The 11,628-nt window shown below is 41.9% G+C and overlaps 1 protein-coding gene and 1 long non-coding RNA gene across 2 annotated transcripts; both read left to right on the top strand.

The window, feature by feature from the left end:
• The first annotated feature begins 2,100 nt into the window (after positions 1-2,100).
• On the top strand, positions 2,101-3,991 carry LOC119299739. The gene is made up of 5 exons (XM_037576891.1): positions 2,101-2,223; positions 2,305-2,463; positions 3,048-3,321; positions 3,397-3,697; positions 3,778-3,991. Exons 1-5 carry the CDS (start codon positions 2,101-2,103, stop codon positions 3,989-3,991), a joined length of 1,071 nt encoding a protein of 356 aa, XP_037432788.1.
• A 72-nt stretch (positions 3,992-4,063) lies between these two features.
• Positions 4,064-4,621, top strand: LOC119297587. The gene is made up of 3 exons (XR_005145684.1): positions 4,064-4,145; positions 4,224-4,480; positions 4,557-4,621. It is a non-coding gene; the product is annotated as an uncharacterized LOC119297587 (long non-coding RNA).
• The last annotated feature ends 7,007 nt before the right edge of the window (positions 4,622-11,628 follow it).

The raw sequence follows: 11,628 nt of genomic DNA, 5'->3' as shown, positions 1-11,628 counted from the left end.
ATGAGGAATAGTTATTCTTCACCCCTTTCTTTTTTGACATTAATGCATCGTATTTTTGCGTTTCAGAAATTTTGTCTTATTTCATACATAAAAAGAGAACGTAAAAAAATATGTACTCGCCGTAAAAAATATTTTATATTCTGTAAAATTACGAATGTAAAAATATAGTGTAAAACATACATAAAATGTAATTTTTCTAGTCTGATAACCTATATTTTTTTTGTACCAAATTTTACATATTGAATCAATATACATGTAACTTTTTATATTGTAAACGTATTTATTTAGGAAGCGATCGTAAGATTACCTCAGATGAAGAATAACTTATTCTGCTTCCTGGATGATGAATAGTAACACTATATATATAAATTACGTTTAGAATATAAATAGTTACATGTATATTGATTCAATATGTAAAATTTGGTATAAAAACAAAAATATAGATTATAAGACCATAAAAATCATATTTTATGTATGTTTTACACTATGTTTTTACCCTCGTAATTTTACGTAACATAAAATATTTTTTACGGCGAGTACACTTTCTTACGTTCTCTTTTTACATATGAAATAAGATAAAATTTACGAAACGTAAAAATACGGTGCATTGATGTCAAAATAGAGAGGGGGTGAAGAATAACTATTCCTCACCCAGGGTGACGAATAGCGATATATATATATATATATATATATATATATATATATATATATATATATATATAGAGAGAGAGAGAGAGAGAGAGAGAGAGAGAGAGAAAATCACTTCTACCACCTAGTGGTAACTACCTCCTAAGAATCCACCGTCCATCTTCCCTAATTAGATCCGAGCGTGGTTGCTTTTTTTCTCTCAAATCGCTACAGAATCTTAACGGGTTAGGCTAGCTTCCACCCGACCCGTTTGATTATTAATTATTTTCATTAGTTTAATTGATGATTATCCAAGGCGTGCTGATCGCCCGAGCTTATCCCAGAAAATTTGAATGCATCTATATCTCTTCGTACGTACTTATCCGGATACTAACCAACTTAGCAATTTTTTCTACGTAAAAATAGCTGTGTTAGTATATTCTTGTTACGAACTAAAACAGTTCTTTTTGCTGGACCTCCCGTTCTGCCTGGGCGACACCTCCGTCAACGGCTGTAGACGGCGGATCGGCGCTGTCGCCGTGGGTCACGCCGGCAGGACAGCACATCCGGTGCAGTGAAACACGGCTGGCCGACGTAATTCTTCAGTACCACAAACGTGAGGTAACTAAGTATAATCAAATATATTTTTCTTTATTGTTCGTTGGTATGATTAGCGAGATCATAGGTTGATCAACTTCCATCTCAAAAAGAATTCATGTGGCCGAAACCGTAGAACTCACAACATCATACTAACATGCAACTGTTTCTTGGTCATAGATATGGGCAAGCCGAGCGGCAGCGGCAGCAAATCCAATTCTGATTTCAGGCGAGCTATTTCTGCAGTGCGCACTAAAAACCGAGATCAAATATCTGGCCAAAAACGTTTAGGTGGATCTCGCTCAAAGAAAAGGAGTTCCATAAAGAGGAAAGCATGGAAAGACAAACTGTACTCCAGGTGTGCTCCTTCTATCATTGTAGATCTCATGGAAGACCTTGACGAGCAGCCCAGAAAGCTTGTAGAAGAGATGGGGTTTCAGGGATTACATAGCCTAAAACTGCACAAGCTAAATAAACCATTAGGAGCCTGGCTGCTTAGTAAATTCGATACAAATTTGTTAGTTTTTTTTGCTGGGACAAGCAGAGAGCTAAAGATGACACCCGAGGACGTAAATCGTGTGAGCGGAATCCCATGTTCTGGTATGATCATAGTACCTCCAAGCCCACAAGATGTCATTTCTATGAAAGCATACTTTTGTGGTGTTTTCGAAAAATCCTCATGGGATGAAATCACTATCAGCTTCCTTTTGAAAATAGTAACAACAAAACCAAAAGGCGAAATGACAAGTGAAGAAATCCTGCGATTCAAGACCGCGTTTGCATTTTCTGTTGTTACCAAATTCTTCGCTCCACAATCTCTGAACAACTTCATATCAACACGATATATGAAAGCAGTGTTTGATATGGAGAACATTCATGCCTAACAATTGGGCACAATTTGTCGCCGACGAGCTCAGACTAGCAGCAGCATCTCTGCAGTTGAAGCTTTCCCGTGGAAAGAACATTGGATACATCAATGGATGCATGTTAATCCCTCAGGTTCACTTAATACAAACTAATATATCTTCATGTATGCTTGGTTTACGTATTTAACTTACAAAGGTTACTTTAATTTTTCAGATTCACTACCTAGACAGCTTGGACTTTGGCAAGGATTCTCCTCCCGACCACATTCTTCCCCGGTTTGCTGCATACAACGACGCCATGGTCTGTAACCTGATCAAACGGGATATAATTCTGAAAAATCGACTTCCTTTTCCGACATATGGTAAACTAAAGGTACATCGTACTACATACTCCATACTACAACCTAGCATATCATATACTACAGAACTATTTCACTACTAGTTCTTTATTGGATGATATATTATCTTTCAAGGATACTACGTACAAGTTCAGAGAAATACTGCCTACTTTTTTTTGATATATACTACATACTAGTTCAGCAAGATACTACATACTCGATACTACAACCTAGCAAAGCAAACACTATAAACCTATTACACAATGCTTTCTCCTTACATTATACTACGTACTAGTTGTATTTACGTACAATTTATGAGAGTTACTACCTACTTTCTTCCAAGAGGCACTACATACTAGTTTCGAGATATACTACATACTATTTTCGGTAGATACCACATACTATTTTCAAAAAAGTCAACATACTCTTCTCATAACAGAAATACATACTACTTCGAAGACATACAACGTACTACTTCCGAGAATTACTACATTCTACTTAGTCCTTACTACTTAATACAAACTACTCCCCCTAGATACTACATACTATTTTTGAGAGGTACTACACTCTCCTTCCATGATAATTGCCCCTCCTAGATGATTGTCGTTTTTCTACACAGATACGCAGTCCTCACAGCATACGCTACGAGTCAGGACCATGTGTGCACGCACCCCCTTGTACTCCTGTTTCTGGTAGAGTGTTCAACTCCCTCGTTAACTTGGAGACACCAAAATTTGACATGGGATTGAGTCAACTTGAGCCCGGCGACAACACCACAGTGTGTAACCAAGTCACCCGAGTCACTGCAAACTTATCGGCACAGTTTGACATGGCAGCTGAGACAACCGTAGTGCCAGATACACCAGATCAACCTCAACAAGCTCCACAATCAGGTAAAACCAGGAAGTAATTCACTTGCATTCAACAAATTATGAAATAGTAACGCCCATTGTGTCATCATTTTTCAGATTTTCCTGACCCTACTCCTACTTCCATATCGCCTCATTCTTTACTGCAAGAGACGAGTGCAATAAGGATTTCTATCCATGAGGAATGCGGTCTCCCGAAAGTACAACCCAAAACAAGGAGGAGAATCATTGGGGTACCATCTGATATGCTTCTAGACGTACCAAAACGAGTAATAAAACCAAGCAGAATGGTGAAGTCCCCATTTCTTTGCAAACAGTACCAATGTGTCAGGCTTGATGTCCAGGCACAAGAAGATTTATTCACATATACAAACTCAATTTCTGCTGCCGACCAACTGAGGTTAGTATTATTTGTTTTACTGTTTATACATGTCCGAAGTATTATAACTCACTGTGACTACTGCTATTCTTTTTCCACAGAAAAATTTGGCTACACATATCTGATCCAGTCCCAAGGTTTCTAAAATTGCAACAGATACAAGAAGCCCTCGCATTTGACGCTGAAATGCAAGATGATGCATTCAATGTTGCTGTCCAAGCACTATTCGAGGATGAGGTGCACAGGTTCGGGGGAACAGATTTCCTAGGCTGGAGGCACTTCTTGAATCAAGATTTCGCGGTACGTCACATTTAGAAGTTCAACTATACAATAGCACACACTCATCACTAATCACGATAAATGCAAACAGATGCACGCAACCACTGGTGGCGCAGACTGGAACCCCGAGGATCATGTCTACTTATTCAACGACATTCACATACCATACGACGTCTCAAAAAGCCGTCTGGTAGATTCACCACCCATGCCTCACTAACAACCTAGATACTCCAAACTAAATTCTAACATATTGTTTTCAAATTTGTAGATATATATCCCTCTCCACCAACCGTTTCATTTCTCAGTCTACGCATTTGATATGGAGAACGAGAAGATTCAGATCATGGACCCCTTAAGAGATACAAGCAAAGGAGGGCAGGACATTGAAGCTAGGCACTCTAAGACTAAAGATCATATTGCGAAAGCATTGCAGGATTGCATGGTCATCTCTTTTCCAGACTGGAAACGCAATATTTCTAGCTGGCAGCATGAGTTCCCAACAAATATTCCAGCAACTGCTAACAGGTTATGCATGTTTTTAGTACACATATGTACGAGCACCACTTTAAATATGCATTCCTAATCATGGTTAATTTTACAGGATTGATACTGCTTTCCACGTTCTGCATATCATGATAAATTGGGATGCAAAATGCTTAGTCAATCCAGTCTCTAGTGTGAGTATCCTTACTAAAATACAATGATACGTAATTTGCTTACGTCATAAATTAACACATTATTCTACAAATTTGACAACATTTCACATGCAGGACTCTCGAGATTTGCGGAAGGTCTTCCTTGCCAACCTCCTGTCATTCACAAGTAATGAGGCCATACTCCCAAAAAGTGTCAACTACTACATCAAAGCACTCAGGAGGCACTGATACCACATCCCGCAACGACGAATAATAAATAGGCCGACTGAATAGACAAATTTTCAATTTCAATATGTAGTGAATTACGTACTACCTTTTTTGTTTCTGAGAAAACATACTACATTTGATGGAATATTCTACCTTTTCTATATATGGGGCTTATCTCAATTGTCACCCGCTACATCAAAGCACTCGGGAGGAATTTATACCACATCCCTCAGCTACGAGTAATAAGTAGACCGACTCAGTAGACAATTTGTTTTAATTTCAATATTTACTGAAGAACATACTACCTTTCCCTTACATGGGGCTTATTTCAATTTTTTTAATTCACTACAAACCATTGGGCAGAGTACAAGTCGGTCTCCCTGCTTGCTTCTTCAGTACTTCTCCCCATGAGTCTTGCTCATCTTCTCTATATGGCATCACTGAGAGCTGGCACCAAAAACTAGCCGCCTTGTTACGTATTACACGGACATACTACATACTACATGTCACCATACTCAATACTACGTACTATGATACTCCAGCAACTCCAAATACTCACCTCCGAACCAAACACCAGTCCTATATATGCCCAAACCAACTACCTCCTAGTAGTATGTACACATACTACACGCTCTAGATAAACAAATTAATAAGTGTCATTCACGGCAAACTTAGCCCTGTATAAAACCAACCAGACCACAAAATACTTAATAACAGGCAGAAATAGACTTATTTTTCACAAGTAGCAAAAAAGAGTTTACAACTTTTAAATAAAGGAGTACGTAAACAAAAAGCAGTACATATCCTTCTGAAGACAAGATTCGCGGACGACAAATACCAAAACAAATCCTAGTTACATGCAAAGGTACTGCAAGCCACATAACCAAACTGACCACACTCACTACTTTCTCTTATAACTTGAATTGCGACCACACGTACTCTTTTTGTGTCCTTGCTGACCACAGCTACCGCAGTACCTGATCTGCATTGGCCTAGTAACCCCAGAGCTACTTCCATCTTCAAATTGGATCCTTACTGATGAGCATGCTCCTTTCTTACCCTGCCTTGAAGCAATTTCTCCCTTGGACATATACCTTCGCATCCTAGGTCTTCCTCTTCCCCTTCTAAATTCAGGAGGAAGTATATCACATTCACGAAGACCATCTTCCATCTCCTCATCTTGTACTTCCTCACCTCCCCAATCATCGTCACCGCCTTCTGTAGCCTCACACTCATCTATGCAATTGTCATTGCACAGTTGGGCATCATGATCGCCAAACACATTACCAATAGGTTTCTTCCCTTGTAATCTTTCACTTTGTCGAGTTTCCTTCGTGCTTGATTCTGCCGTGGCTGTCATTAATTTCAAATCTTTTAGGTGATTGCACATCACTTCCATTGTCTTCTGATATGTCTCAGTGTTTGTGTCCCCAATCCGAACCATATCAAGCGCGGTCTGATACATCAGATCGTGTCGATACGTCCTCGATGCAGCAGCTTCATTATCATTGACGTACCCTTTGAGATGTTCTGGAATGGATTCTCTAGCTTTCTTTGTCCACCTCTTCTTAACATACTTTTCTGGTATCTCCCTGACTCCAAATTGCACCATCACCTACACACAAATTAATGTTACCAACCACAGCCATATGAGGAAAAATATTTGCAGAAGAATTTAGGATGCCGATACTTTTATTACTTACCCTCAATATGTGCCGGCAGAGTATCCCCAAGTGCTCAAACAGTTTGCACACACACGAAAATTCTTGCTCACCAACGATGGCCTCAACATCATACTCTCTTCTGCCCCAGCTATCCTTATCATCACCCATATGGATCACCAAAAAATGGTTCTCCTGCGACGATGGTCTTATATCATAAGACACACTCCAAACAAACTGTTCCTTGAACCTTTTGAAAGCACCTCTTGTGTACACACGCGCAGCATGTTTTTCCAAAGGCGACTTCGTAGCTGTAACCACCTTATCCTGCATCGCCATCAATATAAAATCAGTAATAACACATGGGTGATCTATATTATAGCTACAATCAAGGCAATTACACTGTCATTATGCGTAAACAAAATACTTACATCAGATGTGTGGAACTCTTCGGCGTCTTCCTCCTGTATTCTGTCATAAAAGAAACTTTCATACTTCCTGACAAGGACATTCATCGGAGAAGATGGCTTCACATACTTCTTAAGAACATGGTTCATACTCTCACTTCTCTGAGTGGTCGACATTTTAGCAAAAAAATGTGATTTGAAGTAAACAGGAGCCCATTGTGTCCTCATATCCCACATCCGTTTCATGTATGTGCTAGACTCCAGTTCATACCTTTTCACTAAATCAATCCAAGCTCTCTCGAACTCATCTATTGTTTGCGGGTCATTCAAAACTCTATGAAACTCATTCTTGAAAGTGCTCCTCTTGCTATATATGTTCCCAAAGTTCTCTTTAGCATTCTTCAGTACATGCCACTTGCAAACTCTATGAACCGTACCAGGCCACACCTCCGCGATTGCCACTTCCATCTGATAACAGTTATCTACACAAAAATGTATGAACATGTCAAAAAAAGATATACTATATACTACAAGATTTTTACTAACCATTGCAAATACCTGTCAGAATTGCCGACGGCCTTTTTCCATGCATTGCACAACTGAAAGACTGAAATAACCATTTGAACGCATCGACGGTTTCCTCCCTCATCATACAACATCCAAATACTACTGTTTGAAAGTGATTATTCACCCCAACAAAAATACCAAGCGGCATCTTATACATATTAGTCTGATAGGTAGTATCAAATGTCACAACATCGCCAAAGTGCTCGAAACTAAGCCTCGACAGTGCATGTGACCAAAAAACATTTTTTTATCCTACCGGCCCCATCCACCTGCATGGTGTAGTAGAAGTTATCACTTCGCGCCTGTAGCTCTTTGAAGTAATCAATTGTTTTCTGAACATCATCACTACACTCATCTCTTCTTATAGCATAGGCTAATCTGTTCATTGCCCTTCGACTAAAAGGTGCCATACCAGGGCCTCCGTGCATTCCTGAAACCAATCCATACATGCCTGTCGGAGCCATACCATTATCTACCATACCTTGAACGATAGTCTTTGTGCCTTCATCTATAAAGTTGTGCGATCTATACTGCTTAGTAAGACTTACTTTATTTTTAAGAGGGTGGTTATGAACACTGATAAACTTTGTCACCATCCAATCATGCCTCGCTGACGAACGATTAATTCTAAGCATAGCTCTACATCCTATCCTAGTTGCTGCATTTTGCACCTTTTTGTCAATGCCCTGTTCAACATGGTAGATGCAAATCAATAACTAGTACATACGATACATTGGAAACAACTACAATTTACAAACACATACCTGACGCACACAACAGAACTCTTGCATGGTTTTCACCCCTCCCTTCCTCTCTCTACGATTGGAGCGCCTGATCCCGAAACCATAGAATCTAGCATAAAGATTATAAAACGCATATCCGTCTACATCTTCTTTGAAGAGTTGGCCCAGTTTCGGCACTATTACTGATGGTTGATAAAAAGACGCAGGAATGGGAGCCTCGACAACTTCATTATCAACCACCACCCTAAAAACACATAACTCCATTACTACTTCATACAGTACGCATGCGTACAACAAAGAAATCGTACACAGTACATCGATCTACATTACCTCTCAATTGGAATTTCCTCGATGCCATCTTCTCCGGCCTTGTTCTGGTCATCCTCGACGCTAGGTACGACCGCGATCGGAGGATCTGCGTCCACGCAACCGGCAGCAACGACGCCTCCGCCATCATCAAACTCCATGATCTGTTGTTGCTCTACTCCCGCTCCACCTGCTACCTCCCTCAACGGATCTGCATCCATCATGCACCTTCGACTGAGTTTGTGAGGGTGTGTCTATCTGGAACGGAGCACCTACAAGTGTGTGTTTGTTAACGCAACCAACCCTCCTTCCTGAAGCACTACTAGTCACTCCCTTCCATTACGCGTTAGACAACTGACCGGCTCAACAAACCACAATTTTCTCAACGTGCACCCCCTGCATGCATGCCCATCCAGCTCAACTAACCACAATTTTCTCCACGTCAAACCCCAGCAAGCCTACTTATCCGGAACGCGTGACCATTTCGCTTATCTAAAACTATCGAAAAAATCTGGAATATTATACAGCAAACTAGGATACTTGTCCTCTGGTATATACTACTTCACGATAGTTACTACTGCAATAAAAAAATGCTCCATTTTCTACCGTCAAGTCCACAACTATACGACGAATACTACCTACTACTCCTACATATTTTCATCCATTCTGTTAGCCAATAAACTCTGCTATCGACTATACTTTTTTATTAAGAAATCAAATATATACTTCTTTCTCATTACGGCATAACGTACGTACTGATAAAAAGATTGCCGTACCATCAACAAAAACATCCAACTATGTTTAGAAATCACACACTTTATACACATACAAACTCGATGGAAGAACTTTATTATCTTCGATGTTTCAGGAAAATACAAATTCCATACAGATGTGAAAAACATTCTAAGATGGCGTACCATCAATTTGACACTAACCGAAATAAAACTACCAATTCAACTAAACTACATAAATCCATGTTCACATCTACTTCGTCTTCTATCGACCACAAGTAATCCGGTTGTGCCCCAGAGCGCCGCAAGCCGTGCACCGCCTCACTCCATTGCGATCGCGATGTGGTCGTTCTTCCATCCGTCCCCGTATGGCAGCAATTAGTCTCCCATGCCTCTCGGTGATGGAGATCAACCCGTCGATCCTGTTAATTACTTCCATCATACGGTTGTACTGGCTGCAAAAATAAGGGAGCAAATGCTAATCAAAATCGACAACCAACTAGTAGTACATCTCAGAATATTAGAACACATACTCTAGAGAAATAGTGATGCGTTGATTCTCTTGGCCGGCTGGCTCCTCAGATCTATCACCACTGTCCATGCCTTGAAAGAAGAATAAACTACTCAGATGTCCCTTCTGCCGTCTCACACGAAACCCGAGTGCCCCCTTTATAGCCGGCTTCACCCGTCATTACTTCAAAAGCTGGACGTACCTTCCAGCCTACAAATCAGGGATTGCATTATCACCAAAAAATAATTATTTTTTAAAACTACCTACGGCTGCTAGCGGGTTAGAGGATCCTGCCCACGTTCGCTACCCCCAGCGAACCCGGTTTCCTAGCTGCTACGAAGGTGGACACGTGGAGGACAAATAAAGTGGTGGTAACTACCACCACTTGTAGATAAAATTTGCTCTCTCTCTCTCTCTATATATATATATATATATATATATATATATATATATATATATTGAAATTCTATTAATAACCCAGGGTGAAGAATAAGTAATTCTTCACCCTGGTCGGTCGATCGAGCTAGATAGCCGATTCCTCCGTCGCATCGTGGGGTGGTGTAATTTTACCTTTTCTTTATGACGGTTTCTCCTTTTGCTTTTTTTTGCTTGGTCGTGCGGTTTGGATCATGCCCACTACCTGCCGAATCAACAAAAAAAAGATCCTAGGGACGAACAGCGGCGGCGAGCGGTCTGGGGCTAGGCGAGCGGCGGCCGTCGTCCGACAGCGATACAAGTGGGCCCGGCGGGAGCTCGGACTCCAGCGCCATTCTCTCAAGCCCGGTGTGGTGGGACGACGCCTCGCCAGCAACAAACACCTGGCCATAGTCGGGCGCAGTCCGCGACTCAGGGGTTGGAGGCGTCCTCGTCTAGCCGACGAGCTAGTTATGGCCGGGCGGGCAGCACATCGTGGCTGCTGCGTGAAGAGGTACTTCGTCGCTTTTTGGTAGATGCCCCCATATGATTTTGCTTCAGGATCGAGCCCTTTCAATTTGATTCTATTTTACGGGAGCTATGATTGATTCTCACTACAACTTCACCATCGATTGCTTTATTATGTGTAACACCCCGGATGTAACTTTCCCAATTTGTACTCCAACTCTTGCCGTTTCCGGCTTAAGTTAATTTATTTTCTCGGGTTCGTGTTTTTGTCTCCGTGTGTTGTTTTCGTTGTCATGCATCTCATATCATGTCATCATGTGCATTGCATTTGCATACGTGTTCGTCTCATGCATTCGAGCATTTCCCAGTTGTCCGTTTTGCATTCTGGCGCTTCGTTCTCCTCCCGTGGTCATTTCTAGCTTTCTTTCGTGTGTGGGGATTAAACATTTCCGGATTAGACTGAGACTTGCCAAGAAGCCTTGGTTTACTACCGGTAGACCGCCTGTCAAGTTTCGTATCATTTGGACTTCGTTTGATACTCCAACGGTTAACTGAGGGACCGAAAAGGCCTCATGTGTGTTGCAGCCCAACACCCCTCCAATTTGGCCCAAAACCCACCTAAGCCTTCTCCATCATCTAGAGCGTTCGATCACGATCGCGTGGCCGAAAACCGCACCTCATTTGGACTCTCCTAGCTCCCTCTACCTCTATTTAAAGGCCTCTCCCCAAAAATCCGGATCCTCCCCCGTCTTAACCCTAAATTTTCGGATCTCCGCCGCCGCCGGACGTGTCCGGACGGAGCCGTACAACGTCCGGATCCGCCGCCGCCAACCACCGCCTGCCACGTCACCGCCGCCAACCCGCCGCCGCCCGAGGCCCGCGGAGCCCACGTTGGGCCCCCGCAAGCCCGAGGCCGCCGCCGCCCGCGCCCTTCGTCCCGCCGCCGCCTTCCACCACTCCGGCCGCCGCACTCCTCCGCGCCGCCGCCTTCCACTGGAGCCG

Source organism: Triticum dicoccoides, chromosome 5A, assembly GCF_002162155.2.
Source record: "Triticum dicoccoides isolate Atlit2015 ecotype Zavitan chromosome 5A, WEW_v2.0, whole genome shotgun sequence".
Classification (NCBI taxonomy): domain Eukaryota; kingdom Viridiplantae; phylum Streptophyta; class Magnoliopsida; order Poales; family Poaceae; genus Triticum; species Triticum dicoccoides.
The sequence above is the reverse complement of the archived record's forward strand: the minus strand, read 5'-3'. Positions and strand labels throughout refer to the sequence as shown.